This window comes from Fundulus heteroclitus, chromosome 11 (assembly GCF_011125445.2).
Source record: "Fundulus heteroclitus isolate FHET01 chromosome 11, MU-UCD_Fhet_4.1, whole genome shotgun sequence".
Lineage (NCBI taxonomy): Eukaryota > Metazoa > Chordata > Actinopteri > Cyprinodontiformes > Fundulidae > Fundulus > Fundulus heteroclitus.
Genome location: NC_046371.1, coordinates 7317946 through 7336925, shown reverse-complemented (window position 1 = coordinate 7336925; position 18980 = coordinate 7317946). Strand labels below are relative to the sequence as shown.

Sequence of the window (18980 nt, the reverse complement as noted above, 5' to 3'; positions counted from 1 at the left end):
TACAAAGACTTGAACATACTGTAGGGATTAAGGGGAAAGCATTAGGCTGGTTTAAATCTTATCTGTCAGACAGATTCCAATTTGTTCATGTTAATAATAAATCTTCCTCAAACTCTAGGGTCACCTGTGGAGTACCACAGGGTTCAGTCCTTGGACCAATTCTCTTTACTATATATATGCTTCCGATTGGCAAAATTATCAGACAGCATGGGATTAATTTCCACTGTTATGCTGATGATACTCAGCTATATTTATCCATAAATCCTGATGAATCCAATCAATTACTTCGACTGCAGTCATGTCTTGATGACATCAAAAGCTGGATGACTTTAAATTTCCTGCATCTAAATTCTGACAAGACCGAAGTTTTAATCTTTGGGCCAGAGTCCTCAAAAAATAAACTTCTTAACCAATCACTTAATCTGGGTGGCATTAACCTGGCCTCTGGTAATAAAGTAAAAAATCTTGGTGTTATTTTTGACCAAGACATGTCATTTAAATCCCATATTAAACAGGTTTCCAGAGTTTCCTTTTTTCACCTCCGGAATATCGCCAAAATTAGAAACATTCTGTCCAGGAGTGATGCTGAAAAACTGGTCCATGCATTTGTTACTTCAAGGCTGGACTATTGTAATTCTTTACTATCAGGAAGTCCACAAAATGCAGTTCAAAGCCTTCAGCTGATCCAAAATGCTGCAGCAAGAGTTCTGATGAAAATCAACAAGAGGGATCATATTTCTCCAATTTTAGCTTCCCTTCATTGGCTTCCTGTTAAATCAAGAATAGAATTTAAAATTCTTCTTCTAACGTATAAAGCCCTTAATAATCAAGCTCCATCATATATCAGAGCTCTGATTACCCCGTATGTTCCTAACAGAGCACTTCGCTCTCAGACTGCAGGTCTGCTGGTGGTTCCTAGAGTCTCTAAAAGTAGAATGGGAGGCAGATCCTTTAGCTATCAGGCTCCTCTCCTGTGGAACCAACTCCCAGTTTTGGTCCGTGAGGCAGACACCCTGTCTACTTTTAAGACTAGGCTTAAAACTTTTCTTTTTGACAAAAATTATAACTAGTGACTCATGTTACTCTCAGCTACCTTTATAGTTTTACTGCTATAGGCTTAGGTTACTGGAGTATATCAGGATCTAATTTTCTCACTATATTGAGTTCTACTGTTCTTCAATTATGCATTATGTGTTGTCATTTCTGCTTTAACTTTCTGTTCTCTCTCTTTTCTCTTCATAGTAGGTACACCTGGTCTGGCGTTCTGTTAACTTTGACATCATCCAGAGAAGACGACTCACCTGCTACTACCATCTAATGTAGAACAGATTACTAGATCAATGTGTGCTTCTGTGCTTTTTTGTTTCTCTTGTTGTGTCTCTGTTCTGTCTTCTGTAACCCCAGTCGGTCGAGGCAGATGACCGTTCATACTGAGCCCGGTTCTGCCGGAGGTTTTTTTTCCCGTTAATGGGTGGTTTTTCTTCCCACTGTCGCTTCATGCTTGCTCAGTATGAGGGATTGCAGCAAAGCCATGTACAATGCAGATGACTCTTCCTGTGGCTCTACGGTTCCCCAGGAGTGAATGCTGCTTGTCGGGACTTTGATGCAATCAACTGGTTTCCTTATATAGGACATTTTTGACCAATCTGTATAATCTGACCCAATCTGTATAATATGATTGAACTTGACTTTGTAAAGTGCCTTGAGATGACATGTTTCATGATTTGGCGCTATATAAATAAAATTGAATTGAATTGAATTGAATATTATTCAGATTATACTGGAGTGCATACAGCTGGATCTTAATCAGGCTACATAATTAGATTTTACTGGATTTTTAAAACAATGTTTTCTTTGAAACCTAATGCATGTAAAGTGGTTGGAGTATTTTAGTCTGTCTGTGATCAAATCTGGTATATTTTAAAAAGGCAAAATAACTCCAATTAGAGTTACATTGGCATCTGTCATGACAGGTGTCAGATATAGCATTGATTGAAAACTGTATTTTTTTTAATTTTAGTGCAACAAAATAAAGATAAAGCATAAGGTTGGAGTGGCTTTGAGAAGAAAGATCCAAAACAGGATTCAGCTCTACTGGTTACTATTTTTTCCCATTAAAAGAACTGGTGGCTGTCAGATGTAGCATACATGTAGCATAAAGGACGTTTTAAGCTAAAGTGGTGAACTGGGAAGCTTTTACTTCCTTGAAGTGTAACATCTACATGAATACAAACCACAGGAGGCTCTAACTTTTCTAAAGCGCCCTGACATGATTTCAAATGATTTATCAATGTTAAATGTTTACCAACACAAGATGTTAATTTGCTTTCCAGATTCCTTGAATATTCTTAGATTTGACCTTTGAAAACCTTTTCAAAGATTGTGATTGCAGAGTGTTGGAATAGCAGCACCACAGACGGGTGGTGTAATTTAGCAGGAATGTGTTTGGCTGCAAGTTGTGGTGACGTTGAATTTCCCCTCGCTCGTATTTAGGGTCTTACCTCAGTGGGGGTTGTGATATGCACTGAACGTGTCTTAGCTTATAAATCTTTCCTTAATTGAATGTTGTTGTTTTTTTTTTAGCGCTTAATCACTCACAAATTACTGCCATTTCTCTGAAAACCAAATCTAATTTCATCTACCTTAAAGAACAGGCCTGTTTTGGAGTTGATCAGCTTGTTGGCTTCTATTTTACCTCCAGCCTTAAGAATACTGAGGAAAACACATAGTGGAGTAAGGATCTGGGGATTTGCAGACCACCAGGATTTGACTTTCAACTCAACCTAGTTATCATTTGCATTGTTACATGGTGGTTTACCATACTTGAAAATACATTGGTCATCACCAAATTGTTAATGGATTGTTAAGGAAGTTCTGATCCCACTCTTAATTCAAGATTGTGCCCATGGGCAGAATTGGTAAAATGCCTTGGCTGCATCTGAAAGGGTCTAATTGGTAAGGACTCTTCAGCCAAAGTGGAAGTGTGTCAGCTTTCTCCATGATTTAACTGCTGTTCGAATAGTGCAGTCTGTAAGAAGGGAGGTAGAAAAAGGAGCCTGTATACTTCCTGTCATAGCACCTTTAGCATAGGGAGTTTGCTATATTCCTAACCAGCGCTAATGATCTGTAAGGAATCCCACAATCCTTTGTGTGACATGATGTAGAACCGCAGCCCACCTCATGGAAATTTACGGAAAAGTCCAGAGAGAATAGATCGCATGCTTTGTACTTCATTTTCAGAAGGCTGTAGGCCCGGATTTGACTAGAATCATTCATGTGAGTTTCCATAGCGTAACGACGTTGCCGTTAAAGGCTGTCCGAATTACTCCCCGGGATAGAGTTCTCACTGTTGAGCTCATGAAAGGTCAAGGAACAGGAGCCTTAATTAGAACGTTTCGGATGCAGCCCTTCTCTTGGATGAGACACTAGCAATGAGGGGGAGAAAAAAAGTAACTTTGCACAAATTTTCAGCCATCCAGAGTTTGACTGCCCTTGATATATATTTTTCTCAGACAGAAACGGCTGCTTTTGTTGCCCTCCTTCATAGGTCTTTATCTCCCTGTGTCGACAGATACATTCACACCCACCAGTTGCCAATGTTGTACAAGCTCTGAATTGCTGGAATCACAATTATGTTGTGCTCTGCTCAGGATGAGACAATGCTGCCGCTTGCTGGGCTCTTCTGGAGCCTTCTTCGCTGCAACTGAACTTTTCACCTTGAAGACCATAATGATTCCCAAAGCTGTTGATGTAGCTACAATGGTCCAAGCAACAGTGTACTGCATGTGAGGATGTTTTGATGAAAAGCAATGATGGTTGTATGTTTTTTTTTTCAAGCGACCGTCGCTAAATAAGAAAGCAATGAATAATTCAATTATTGGAGGTGTTTCAGTTTCATAGCGTATGTCATGACCATGAAGAAGTCCTATTTATTAAGCATTTAATGAAAAGACGCAGACAGATTACAGTCTTCAGGGATTCAAACTGTGTGAAAAGCCCAGCGGTGTTCTTTGACTACTCAGAGTTGCCAAAAACGTTCTCATACGTGAGTCCGGTTATGGGTCAAACTCGACATCTTCACTTCTAAACTTGAAAAGCTTTATGATGAAACATCTGACTTTACAGATAAACATCCCTTTACTGAGAACTTGAGGCATTGTTTAGCAAAACAAGTTACTCTCACAAGAATGAACTCATTTCTGTAAAAAAAAAAGAAAAAAGAAGAGGATGCAGCTGGCAAGCGATTTTACTCCTTCAACACTCCCTCTGGATGCAAATCCCACTGAAATAAATTAGATCAGTTTGGTCAATAGGAAAAGTTAGAAACAATGTTTTTATTTGTTTGCCTTTTAGCATTTTTGCACTAAATTAATCTGCATTTGATCATTTGCTTTGCTGTCATCACTCAAAGAACATCTAGGTTTTTTTTTATGAGTATAGAAACGGTACTGTATGAAACGTGAAATGCACAGCTGACTAAATGATTTATTGTTCTTCGGAGTGTCTTACCACCTCCGCTGATTGGTCTTTCTCCTGAAGCCATTGTGAAGCAGAACAGAAGCAAACAGAGAAAAATGGCAGAACAGCTGCTGCAGACACTTTCCACGCTCCCACGGCTCGTCACCGCGGTTTGTTTGACTGTGCGGCGCTATCAGCCACCAGCCCGGTTAACAGTATTCCACACAGTCAGCCGCGTTTCTTGTATTAACAACGTTCCTCTAATTGCGTCCTCCCATGGAGCTAATTAATTTACCATTGTGCTGTGATCCTATAACATCTCCAGTCTCCGAAAGTCATTTCCAAAGCAGGCGGGAGAGAATTTCATAAACGGCTGCTTGTGCATTTTAATGCACGGCGGAGAATAATAGCTCATGGTGATGAGTGTGTGCTCACCACAGAGATGAGACTGAATGTCATTTTCCTGCATGTCAAACAACTAAAAAGCAGATTTCTTCCCCTTTCCTTTGTGTAAAGCCCCAGCTGTCAGCAGAAGAGAGGGGAAACAAAAAAAAAAGAAAAAAGAAAACTGGAGCAGGATTTGGAAGGCAGCCAAAAAGAAAGCTGATGAGGATTTAAAGTCGGTCTACATCCGCAGATGTTTGTTCAAAGAACCTTTTAACATCAGAAATGTATTCAGGCCCTTACATTGTGACCTGAAATAACAAAATACATTTCAGTATATATAATGTGGTGTTTAAAATCATGTTGAAACCCGTTGGAGGTCTTAATGCTTTTTCTTTATCTTTCTGTTCCTGCAGGGGTTCAACCAGAAGGTGGTTCAGGTAGGAGTTGACGGCGTGCGACGAGTCGACTGGCACGACTATGAAACAATAAGGAGAGACGCTGCCCGGATCGGTAGGCCCAAAGTCTTTGCTGAAACCGCCGCGTTGTTGCATTTGTTCTGGCCACACAGACATTTACACTTTTCTGTTGTTTTTTTTTTTTTCTTCCTTCTTCCCTTAACTCCCTCCGAGTGGATTTTCTCCCACAGAACCAGCATGAATCAATATGTCTTGTAGCGCCCTGAGTTCATAATTAAACACACTTAATCTTGTACAATAAGCATTGATTCTGCCCCCGGCGGTGAGCTGGAAACAAGTGTAAAGGATTTAATTGGCTTTTGTGTAGTTTGGGGAGAAAGTTAGGGTGGAAAATGACCTGGATTTGTGAAAGAAGAGATCAAAGACCAGAAGACCTTACAGTGCTTACCTTCAACCAATCAATACGCAGGAATTTGTTTGAGCACAGGCAGATGTAGAAACATTAGAAAGTGGACCGTTGTGGTCCTTGAGGGCGAGAATTGTGAGTGTTTTATAATTTTTCCTTCTTTCGTTACATCTGATTTGGTTAACAGGTAGCTGAGGAGATAATTCAAACATTTTAATTTGAGTTTATAGCAGGGGCACTTCTAAAACTTAAGCGATGCAGACATTCGTCAAGTATGTTTGTGTGGAAATACATACCTTTCAAGTGCGTTTATACATATTCACAGAAAAATCTAAAATAGCTCTTTAATAAAATGTTTTTTCATGGGGCGACAGTGGTGCGAGAGTTAGGAAGGTTGTCCTGTAACTGGACGAACTCCGTCTCAGTCGTTGTGTCCTTGGGCAAGACACTTCCCCCGGATTGCCTGCTGGTAGTGGTCAGAGTGGCTGGTGGCCATTTATCATTCATCATAATGAGCCAAAATGATAATTTTAGTAATTGAAATGGCAATAACAGCTGAAGATTGCTTTTTTAGACTTCTGTAAGCCACGATACATAGGTTGTAAGTGACTGAAAAGTGAAACTGTGCTACCTTCAGAGGACTATTTGCTTATAAATAATTTTCTGAAATAACTAAAGATTGATTGTGGACAATGCCTCTCCTTCAAAGCTTTCTGCATAAGAATTGAAAAACTCACTATAATCGTGTTACACACCACTGAATGAAGCTTTAATAAAATATGTTTGTTCCCCCCCCCGGTAAGGAACAGTAAAATGGATCTATTAATTATTAATGAATAATTGATTAAAATGTTATTCTCCAGACAAGTTTTTGGCGTCTACTACTTGCCAGTCAGACAGAGCTTTGTCTTTAACACCCCTATAACACAGAAAGACAGTGTCTGTTACAGAAAGTCGGTGCCAAAAACATTTTTTTCGCGCTGATTTTACGTAACTTCCACAGTGTGATCAACACAAAAGCCAGCCTGCCATTTTTTATGTAAAAAATAAATTACCATTACTATTCCCACAGCTCTAAGAAACGTGTAACTTTGACATAACTTTTGCAGCAATATCCCAGTGATAACATTGCTTTATCTTCCATCCATCCATTGATTGTACCCAGTTATCCTTCCAGGGGCATGTGGGAACCCTCGCCTACACAGTCAGACAATTCAAACACATTGATGAAGACCACAGATATGCCATAAAATTACAGGGATTGGGAAAATTATGGTGTTATCCTCCAGCCTGGGTTTTAATCTGAGTTTCTGGCTTTATGGACATACAAAACAGAAAGGGTTGTGTTTTTTTACACTTCTCTTCATAAAATCATTGCCCGACTAGTCTCTGCAAGGGACCTAGTTAGCTCTAGTTTGTTTCAGTCTGTTGGTAAAACGATCAAGTAACAGCAAGCACATTGGATCTCGTATCTTACTGCTAAAGTAGCTGTGATGGGCGGGGCTCCTTTAGTACCAAAGGAGGAGGGGGATATTGTAAAGTATTGGAGTCTCATGAACCATTCAGACTTCAAAGTAAATAAAATGCTTTTCAGAATTTGGGAAAAGGGCGTCAAATTTGAGTGACTGATGAACAGCGAATCACATTAAAGTCTATGAATACGACTTCTGGGATAGCTACATTTATCTAGAAGTAAAATCTCGAGTTAGAAGTTAGTACTATTCTTCAACCGTATCCTTTAGCCTTTCAGAAGTGTCTAAATTGCTTAAAAATCCTAACGCTTGTGTTATTTGTAAGCAGCACAATGTGCCAGCATAAGAAAATACATTTATCTTGGAAATGAGCCATTAAACTGAAAAGTCATTTTTCACAGTTGTTAACCTTCTTCAATACATCCAGATCATTTTTTTTTTTTTTTTGCATAATGGGACTCAGCAGCTCAGTTTAATCAGACGCTCTCCTCTAACTGTAAAGTTTCCACATGTTTGTGTTTGCATGGAAAGCAGTGATGGGTGGCTAATGAAACAAGCAGCTCAGTGTAATTTGATGCACTTCTGAAAGGAGCTCACAAAAAGAGTTGGCAAATTGTTAAGATTGAGTCATGTTTGTTACAAACATCAGAACTTCGGGCTGAAAAAAATATACACACCAGCTATGCTTCTACCTGCTTCCACCTACTTCTAACAATTGAACAGCTCTAGATGTATTTGATAGAGCAAGTGTAGTAGCTGAGGGCATTTCCTGTGATACTGCACGGCACCACGGTTTGGTTTATTTTAAAATGCAACCACAGATTTTATATCCTATCATCTCTACTACTATTTTATTAAGCACTAGAACAAAAACAATATTTTAGGGTTTCAATAACCCAATTATGTATATAGTAACTACAAATACTCCTTTTTACTTTACAAACTTGCAACCAGACTTTCTTGTAGTCTTTTCTAGTGGTCCTGATCACAGGTTTTTCAGGCTTTGGAAAGAGTTTTGTTTAATATTTGCCAGCTTTTTAAACAAATGTTACACTATTTATACCATGAGAGCTTATTGTGCAGTGTGTGCTTAAAAATTAAATTGGAGGACAAAATCGAAATGTTAAAATTAGAATAAAGTAACAGTAAAGTGTCTCACAGCCTTATTTTGTTAAAGTGATTTACATATCAGAGTCGATTTGCTTGACATTAAAGAGCAAACTGTCATGCAGTGATAAAAAGCAGCCATATTTCAAAGGAAACCTTTCAAACACTGTATCAAGGCCACAAGATCGTACAGGAATGTCTGCTTATAATTTAAGTGTTAAAAATTGTTTGTTAAAATTATGCAAATGGATAAACTGAATATGTTTTTGTAGCACATCATCTTGCAAGAAGAAATGACACAGAAATGAAAATTCTCACCAAATATGTCTAGAATCTCTGATTTTCTGACACATCTGGATGTTTACCGTAGGTAATGGTGAACAGGGGAAGCCGTTCCCTCTGACCGAAACTGACCGGGTCGACCAGGCCTACAGGGAAAACGGCTTCAACATTTATGTCAGCAACCGGATCTCTCTGAACCGCTCCTTGCCTGACATCCGTCATGAAAAGTGAGTCTCTTACTAGTCTATTGTTTTAAGAGTGTAAGACTGGATGTTCCCCGAAGCGATTAAATGTCCGAAAATACCTTAAAGTCTTTGTATTGTTTATCTTTTTCTCTCACTCTGAGTAAGAAAGTGTGTGTGTTTAACAGAAAAAAAATCTCTTTGTGATATATTGACACAGGTTCTTCTTCATAATAAAAACAGGGCATCTGGAGAATGTTTGGTATTGGTTTTATGCGAGGATAGAATTATTAAAAATGTTTCCCTCAGAGAGCCAAAATCATCTAGACCCCTGTGTGAACTTTCAGTCTCCGAATGCCACCGTAAGCCCTCAGGTTGCAGTTTTCATTTTTTTCATAAAAGCTATTCCTCTGACAATTCATCTTTTATGTGAAAGCAGCTAAGGCCTCCGTACCACTTGTTTTACTAAAAGGACGCTTTCTTCTTTAATTTGTGTTTATGCAAACAGGGCATTCTTGACCTAACCTCTCCACCAAATGAAAACAAAAAAATCTATGAACCAACTCTCAAACAGATCTTCTTATGAACCCTGATGTCAACGAATGATGATGTGTTTTGGGGAAGAATTTAGGGGATTAAAAAGGTTACAAATAGAAATGTAACCTGTTATAACACATGTTTTTATCACTGTTGCAGCATTCAGAAAAGGGGATTTATATTGTACAAATTGTTAACAGTTTGAACGAGACAGGATTAAACTTTCATATGAAAATATCTGCAAATTGGACTGACAGCATTGTTTTTACAATACTCTTATTTATGTTGTCATGCCTTTCTCCACTCTTCCCTCTGTATGTAAGCTGCCTGGATGTTTTTGTTCAGTTGCTGGATTTTTCTGTTGCCTCCGTTAGTCTACGTCATGATCTCCCACCCTCCTCCCTTTCTCAATTTTTTGTCCTTCGAACCTGTGTAAATTTGCGTTTTTAAATCATTCATTAAATCCCTTTTATCATTGCATAGCTTCCCATAGAGTCCCTGACTGCACTTTGGTCCTGCTAAAGCCTCACAAAGCATGACAGATAATAACCAATTATGGACAAAGCTTAAGCTGTCAGAGAGGTAGCTTTACATTCTACTCTTTAATACTTTGGCATAGGACTAGATGGTATAACTTAAAGTTAATATCATTGTATAGTTCAGATATATGACACGTGCCAGCTGTAAAAGGTGAGTGAATCTCGAACTTGTCTTCCAACAGCAGGACCAAAGCAGCCAGTTTTGCTGCTGATTCTCCACAAAATGCAACTTTCTCTTCTATGGGTCTTTACCAAGATCAGTTTTTGAACAAAGCAGCAGTTTAGCTGCTGGAAAACAATACATTAGACTAGCAGACATCTCTGCACAAGCCATAACTCGGATTCTAAGACAAATATGAAACCCTTTGATCAGTAATCAGACTACATACAAAAAAAGCTCCAAATAATACCTGCAAAACAATAGTGAGACAGTACTGCATGCGTTAAAACATTAGACCAATGTTCAGAGTTCTCTGACTGAACGGCCTTTACACCCATCTATTGTCTATACCAGCAGTCCGGGAATAACACCCATTGCACGCTACTGTTTTTATCTTTAACCTAAATACATTACGGCGTCTGACCGTTTCTGGTCAAGTGAGTTGTAAAAAAAAAAAACTGAATCAGTACAGCAGACACTACCATAGTCTAATTACAAGTTTTGTTTAGAGAGGAACTGTTAGAAGAGCAGCTTATTTTCAAATGCTATGTTTTGTGACAGACAGCTGTGATTTTTAGGTTTTGAAAGTAAACGCTGTACAGTGTGGAAGACAACCTAGATAAATACCATGTATAAAGCAACATAAGTCATAATAGCTGTTTCAAATTACCTCAATGATCTGCTAAAAAAAAAGCAGCATTGCAGAGATCGGAATAATAGCTGTTTTGCACAGTTTAGCAAATTACATACGACCAGATTATTCAGCCTTTGACAAAGGCAGTGAGATTAAGGTCTATCATTCTTTTGTTAGGTTTTCAGCCTAGCCGTGTCATCCATTAAACCTGCGCAGTTTTGATGGAACGAGGCTGAAATCTCTTTCAGGCTTAATTTGTGCAAAAAGTCCCTTTTGTTTAAGGTCTGTTCTTTATCACTTCTTCTTGATTTAGACCAGTTTTACTTTATATACAAGAAATCTATTTATTAACATCAAACATTTCAGTACAGGAGACTCTGTATCACTTAAAGGTCTCTTTACATTTCTAATGATCGTCCTCACCTCATTCCCAGCTCACTGGGCAAACAATGTGCAGGGTCCATAAATCTCTGCATGTTTGGAGGAGGGGGGGATGAGTGATGCGAGATTGCAGCAAGTTAAGATCCAAATCGGCAATGGTTGCCATGGAAATTTAAACCCTAATGGTCAAGATATTGTCATTTTCGACATTGGGCACTGCACAAAGCACAATGAATCAAATTTATCCATTATATCACCCAGCCATGGTTTGGAATTCACAGAAATTCATTCTCAACTCAGTGATTGCAGGTGCTCAGGTCTTGTGCTTCAGAGCAAGCCAAACCCATCCCCTCTTCATCACCGTACAGATTGTTTACATTTTAATAACGCCGCTAACAAACTCCAAACAGAAAGCCGAAGCTCCCCGAAAATCAGAAAGCCTGCAAAAATGTTTTTCTTTTTATAAACCGAAGCAAGTTGGTAATTAGCCAGTATTTTTGTCAGTTCAACTATAGCAAAATCGAGTTTTAAATTCCATTCTGCTGGTTTAAAAAATTAAATAATTCATGTTCAAAGTTCATATTTTGTCTGATATAAAGTTTGGAAAATGAAGCATGGGTCGTTCACCAATTAGCATTCTAGATGTGTCATCCTTTATCAGGGGTTACTAAACCTTTCTGAGCTCATTTAAATGTGTTATTCTCTTGTGCTCTTTGCTTATGTAAACTGTGTTGTACCATCACCAAATTCCCAACACAGCAGCTCTTATTGACAAATGTTACTGCTTTTGCTGTGTAAAAATGAAAGGATACTAAAATTTTGACTGAAAAGCAGTCAATTTAGGCTGCATATGTAATTGCGGCGCCTTTAACACATATATGATCATATAGAAAATTGTATTTACCACGCATATAAAACATATAACATGCATATATGAACCTTCTTTCTTGTGTATTTGGTTAAGCATTCAGCTCTTGGTCCTAATACCCTTCTGTTATGTCTCCAAGTTGTCTGTTTTTGCATGTGCCTTAGATCACAATTTGATCTTTTCTTTATTTGTTCACTATATCAAAATTGACACAATGCAGTATTTCACTCCTTGGCTTGCCCTTTAGTTTGTGGCCAGATGTTAATTATCTTCTCCACTTTTTTAGCCTTCTTTGCTGTCCTGCCGGTTTCAGTCCAAAATCGATTAACTACTCAACCGATTGATCAGATTGAAATTATTTAGAATTTCTTGATCAAGCATTAATTTTCACTCACAACCATGCACAATTTTTCTTTATCTTCATCAGACATTGCCACCTCACTCCCGTTTTTTTTGTTTGTTTGCTGCTTTCAAAGGATTATAAAAAAAATCAACATGTTTTAAATGAAAAGATCTGCTGTCGCCTTTCACACACTTTTACCTCACCTGGTTTGCCCTCCAGGCACCGTCTGCTTTCCTGCGATTAGCTCATTGTTGGTGACTCAGAGGCAATCAGACACAAACCTGCACCTTGCACATCTATGTTTTGCAAACACACTATTTTTTTTATTTATTTTTTTTTACTGGAAGCACACTTTTTAACAGTTATGTGCATCTCCCTGTGGAATTGGACAAGGTTGGTTAAAATAAACCACCCTGCCAGCTGTCCATCACTCCAGCTCTTAGCGTCTAGATGTGAATGAACAACATGCTGGCTGATATTCAACACCTGTATTTATCGACTGACACAGTTTACTAGACACTTTCTCAGGGGGACATAACTCCCCTTTTGATGATTAACACCTCTGCAGGGGTTGAGCCACCTGCTGGAGTAATTTATGAGGAGATCGCTGTAGCTCATCGTCTGGAGCACATGTTGGGGCTGATAACCTCTGTACATGCTGCTGGTAATGAAATTAAAGCTGTCACTGCTGTGATATGTTTGTGGCATAACTGAGCTCTTTTTCTTCAGCCCGCTGAAGGTCTGTGGTTTGTTAATCACTGTCTTCTCGGTTTAATTATCGCAAGTGTTTAATTTCATTTACTACACATTGTTTACATTTTAGTAAATTCCAAACAGGAAGCTTGAAGTCGGCAAATATGTATCTCTTTTTATAAACGGAAGCGAGTTGGTAATTATAGCCAGAATTCTGCCGAGTTCACCCATAGCAAGATCTAGTTTAAAATTCAGTTCTGCCGGTCTAAAAATGAATTAATTCATGTTTATAGTTCACCAACTAAACAATCTGAACTGATTTTGTCGCTCCCACATGAACTAATTCTCATTCATTAATCATATTTTGTCTGATGTAAAGTTAAAAAATTAAACACGGGTCATCAAGTTATTCACCGATTAGCATTCAAGATGTGTCTTCCCTTAGCAGGGGTTACAAAAACCTTTCTGAGCTTATTAAAATTTTTATTCTCTTGTGCTCTTTGCTTATGAAAGCTGTATTTTACCATTGTCAAATTCTCAACACATCTGTTCTTATTCACAAATGTTATTGCTTTTTTTGTGTAAAAGTGAAAGGAATCTGAACGTCTTATTGAAAAGTGGTCCATTTAGGCTACATTTATAATTGCGGTACCTTTAACCCTCCAATAAATATATGGACTATTGTATTTGCCATGCATTTTTGTTTTGCACTATACCCACCCTAACCCTTAGTAATGCAGAATAACTGACTGCAAGTTATAGTTGTCCAAAAAATTTTTGTAGAAGTACACGTTGCATATTGGTAATTGAATCAATTAATTCAATAAGGGCCCAAATCCTCAGTTTCTCAAAATCCAGGTTTGGCTGATTTTGTGTTCAAAAGGTGAAAATGCATTCCATTTTATGGAAGAAGGCCTCAACTTTAATGCATGCATCCTTTTATTCTTGATGTGAAATGAGGCCAAAACAGGCCCATCTCCTGGAGGTAGGCCTGTTTAGCAGGTAATTTTTGCCTTGAAATATAAGTGGCAGTAATAGAGATGATAGATTGCAGGTAAGCTTGATGTATGAACACTGAATAATTTTAAGGTTTGGATAGGTCCACTTAATGACTTCCATTCTTATCAAGTTTAAAATTAATTAAACTAGATGCTGATCCCCCACAGTGAGATCCCCCAGATTAGGTCATCTGTTGTGTTCTTTTTAGTTTTGCAATATAAATTCTGAATAAATCATGTTTTGTCCTTTTGTGTGATGTTTCAACTGTTTTTCAACAATGACCCAACTCCATTTTCTTTGCTAAGATCAAGACAACAACTTGAGAAAAACATTAAAAAACAAACTTATCCTGGGAAAAATAGATAAAAATGAGTCCATGTAGTCCGTATGTAATTCTGCTTATAAGAGGGTTAAAAAACAAACGAAGGGTTGTGTTTCTCTTTAATATTAATAATAAACAAAATGCAGTAAATTGTGGAAATAATAGCCAGGATATGTAGACAGAACTGTATCCATCTATATAGTTTATTAGTTGAGTTGAGTTACCTTTTAAGTTTTGTCAATCGCAGTTGAAAAAATTAAGTTCAGTGTAATCTATTATCTTTGATATGTAAGGCTTGAATTTTGACTATAATTTATGACTTAACAGGTTTAAGGCAAATAGGACAGGCATTTGTCATAAATACAGGTCCCCACAAACAGCTTAACATTGTTCATGCTGCATCTGCACGTACGCAAGACACTTTAGAGGAGATGTTGTGGCTGTGTTCTGCATAAGATATACAAAGTTGGCCCTGACACGGTTTGCATCTTTCTTTCACCCCTGAATACAGCATCTTGCATGCATGCAGAGGCAACATATGCAGTGTTAAGCTGTTGATCATAAGCAGTCTTTGTGGGGACCTGTATTTATTAACCCTAACCTTCACAGTCAGCTGTGGTCAGAAACATGACATAATCCTAAATTATTACCACTCGTCTCAAAATATATCTGCTGATTTAATGAATATTGTTTGGAATTAATCCATTTTTTTTTTTTATTATGTCTATTGTCTTCTTGCTGGGAGAAATTCAAACACTATTGTCTCTGAAATAGCAATTTGTAGAAATGGGTTGAAAAAGGTTTTCTGAGAAAATTGTAGCTGGAATCCAGCCCAGTAAGTAGAGCTGCTGTGAACGAGCCAAATACATCCATTTAAAGTCTGAATAATACATCACCTTTGTGACCGCAAGATCTGCCGAAGAGCCAGCTGAGCAAAAAAACAAGACAGTTACTAGTTGGTTGGGGGAAATGTGAATGAATTGTTATGCCCCTTTGTGGGAAAAGAGTTAGGAAAAGAAGGAAAAAAAACAATTGTTCAAGAACCAGCAAAGTAAGTATTCTTTTGTTTGTGTTTGCAGCTGCAAACAGACGCTGTATGCAGAGAAGCTGCCCAACACCAGCATAATTATCCCGTTTCATAACGAGGGCTGGTCCTCCCTACTGAGGACGGTTCACAGCGTGATCAACCGCTCTCCTCCAGAGCTCATTGCAGAAATCATCCTGGTTGACGACTTCAGCGACAAAGGTACAGTCTTACACGATCATTGAACTGAAACACAAAGATGTAAACTAACATCCTTTTACACTACCTGGTACACCACTGGGATTTTATGGGGGGGGGGGGGGGGGACACAAGCTAATAAATACTGCGATTGTGAAGTGGAAGGAAAACAATGTGTGATTTTCAAAAGGAGCTGCATGGTGACACATTTGGTAGGACTGTTGCCTTGCAGCAAGAACAACCTGGATTATTTTGCGTGTTGTTCTTATTCATGCATGAGTTCCTCCCACAGTCCAATAACATGACTGTTATGTTAATTGGTCTTTCTAAATTGCCCTTAGGAGTGCGTGAGTGTGTGTATAGCTTTTTGTCGTTTATGTTTCTGTATTTCCCTGTAATGGACCTGCAATCTGTCATTAAAGGGATAAGTGCGTGTAGACTTTGGATGGATGGGTGGATAATTCTCACTATTTTGTTCCAGTAAAAATCTAAAAACGGCTACCTGCATATGTATTAAGTCCTTTAAGTTGGCACTTTTTAGAACCGCCCTTTGAAGCAATGCAATGGCAAATCTTTTTGGAGTGTGGGTTTTCCAGGGTTAAACATCTAGAGACTAAAATGTTTGCCCAGTCTTTCATGCAAAATAGCTCAAGCTCTGTCAGGTTGGGTGGAGGAAAAGCCTTGAGAGATGAGACCAGGGTCGAGAGAAGACGGGCAACGGTCAAAGTAAACCAGCAGGAAGACGTCTTGATGGTTTAACTATGTTGCACACTGAACAGGCAAACACATTGGCCTTCACATCCTTGGCCAGGGAATCCCACCAGAACAGAGTCGAAATAGTAGCCAGCATCTTTTTCTGGCTTGGATAACAATACAGATGTTACTTGTGACAGACCTCCAGGACCTCCAGAACCAGAGTCTCAGGAACAATATAGCAGTCTTGAGGATATGTCTCAAGGTGTGGATGATTCTATTGAGCATCTCTGACCTGTCTCTCCACGTCCAACATTGTGATCGCTCTCTGTAAGGATGAAGCAATCAGCACCACTGGTCTGAGGATTGTTAGTAGGTTCCTTCATTCTGGACAAGGAATCCGGTTAGGTGTGCTTGGTCCCGGGTCTTTGTGATAGAGTGAAGTTGACACAGCTGACGATTAAGGCCCATCTAGCATCACGAGGGTTCGGTTGATTAGCTGTTCTCAGGTATTTGCGATACTTGCGGTGTCCAAGTATTTGTCTTTTATTTACTCTAATTTTTTCTTTACTTCATTCATTGATATAATGTTCATATACATTCAGCTTTTGCAATAGTTTTAATGAAATGTGGTATGAAGATTTGTGTTCTACAGAACTGTTTGAAGGGTATCCTCGTTGCTGAATACTTTTTTTCAGCTGAACAAGGAGGACACAAAGGTGTTTTTAGCTTGGCACAGCAGATTGTTGAAGAACTACATTTACATTCTGCCCACATTAAGCCACAATTTAAAATTCATTTCTCAACTGAACCATATGTCCAACGTGCTGTTCATTCTTGTTTATATATCGTGTGGCAGAGTCACTTCTCCCTGTAGCTATTTCCAATAAAATACATTAATACTTGTGGTTTTAACGTGGCAGAGTGTGAGAAATCCTTAGCGTGGATAGTTTTGCAAGGCATCTTGTTTCTTGAGCTTTAAGCCATCACTTCAAAAAATCTAACTGAAGACCAACAAAAAGGTGGCCTCTTAAACTAGTGATATATGGTGCCCTCAAAGTGTAAACCTGTGTGTAAGATTACCACCTGCTTGAATTAAAGGCTGCTTTTCTCAGTTATTATTCCTTGCAGCTCTTAATGAAGTGTTTTACACCTTGTTAATCACTGCTTACCGTCACTGTCCCTTACTGAAAGATATGTTTACTGCCTGTCCTGCTGACTGTAATGAGATGTTCCACTGCCTCAGGCTCATTTAGAGGTTAACACACATCAAGAGCTTTGAGACGAAACCATCCCACTGCCAAGTGGAGCAGAAAATGCTGGCGAACACTGCTGCAATTAGTGGGACTCTGAATCTGTGTGGAACATCTTTGGGGGTAAAAAATGAATTGAAAAACAAATACAATTTAGTTCTGTTTGCCCTAATCATGGCTTTTTATGAACTGGGAAATCCAGTCAAGGAGGCTTTTGCTTAACTTTCTTCTTAAAACTGGGGTCAGCGATTTTTCAGGAAATTTACCCAAGTCCCTTTTTGAATAATTATGCCGTCTTACTGTCTTACCTGCTCTTCCGCTCTTCAGGGGGGTCGCGTGAAAGAATCTCCCAAATCCACTCTTGTCTTATTTATTTCTACTGAAGCCTTCCTGTTCTTCTCATAAACATGAATGTGGTTCGCTTCTTGCGACTCTCAGCCATGTTCAAAGTCTACAGTGAGAGCAGCGAAGATACAATGAACGGCTAACGGCTAACCTAGCCGCTAAGCTAACCGGTTACATAAACAGTAGAAGTGCGCAGCAAGCAAGCTGAAACTCAGAGGGAAAGAGCACAAACACTGGTGTTACATGAGCACATCAGAATGATTGCCAAGTGGGGCATGTGGGGCAACCAATAGATATGGCGATTCCCCTGGAATATAATATATATACGTTCAGTACAAAGGCAATCCAAAGTGCTTTACATGATTCAAATATAGGGAAATAAAAAGAGAATAAAAGCAAGTTAGAATAAAATGTAGAAAAAATTAATAAAGTAAACATGGGAAAATGGAAACTACAAGCAAATATTAAAAACAGTTGTACTACAAACTTGAACTAATGATGTTTCAGTAAAACAGTTTAACTAGAACAGTCAAAGGCAATCCTAAACAAATGTGTTTTTAATCTTGATTTAAAAGAACTCAGGCTTTCAGCACTTTTACAGTTTTCTGGAAGTTTGTTCCAGATAAGTGGAGCAAAGGAGCTAGATGCTGCTTCTCCAGATCTGGTTCTGGTTCTGGTTCTGCAGAGCAGGCTGGAGCCAGAAGACCTGAGTGGTCTGGAGGGTTGATGCACTGATAACAAGTCTGTGATAAATTTAGGTGCTAAGCCATTCAGTGATTTATAGACTAACAGAAATATTTTAAAGTCCTCTGAGATCAACGGAGCTAGTGGAAGGACTTCAGAACTGGGGTGATGTTCTCTACTTTCTTAGTCTTAGTGAGGACGCGGGCAGCAGTGTTCTGGATCAGCTGCAGCTACGTAATTGACTTTTTAGGCAGACCTGTGAAAACACCATTGCAGAAATCAATTTGACTAAAAATAAATGCCTGGAAGAGTTTTTCAAGATACTGCTAAGACATTAGTCCTTTAATCCTAGAAATGTTCTTCAGGTGATAGAAAGTCGTCCTTGTAATTGTCTTTAGATGCTTTTGGAGGTTCAGGTCAGAGTCCATCACTACTCCCACATTTCAGGCCTGATCAGTGGTTTCTAGCTGAAGCCACAGAAGGTGTGTAGTAACATTTGATCTCTCCCCTACTGGTCCAAAAATTATTACTTCAGTTTTGTTTTTATTCGATTGAATAAAATGCTGGCACATCCATGCATTGATTTCTTCTAAGCAT

The 18980-nt window shown here is 38.6% G+C and overlaps 1 protein-coding gene across 1 annotated transcript in view; it reads left to right on the top strand.

The window, feature by feature from the left end:
* LOC105933727 (polypeptide N-acetylgalactosaminyltransferase 10) overlaps positions 1-18980 on the top strand; it is a 75858-nt gene that overhangs the window by 15603 nt on the left and 41275 nt on the right. The window contains exons 2-4 of the mRNA XM_036142799.1: positions 5259-5355; positions 8617-8755; positions 15266-15432. Of these exons, the coding sequence (XP_035998692.1) occupies positions 5259-5355; positions 8617-8755; positions 15266-15432 (403 nt within the window). The remainder of the gene's footprint in view (positions 1-5258; positions 5356-8616; positions 8756-15265; positions 15433-18980) is intronic.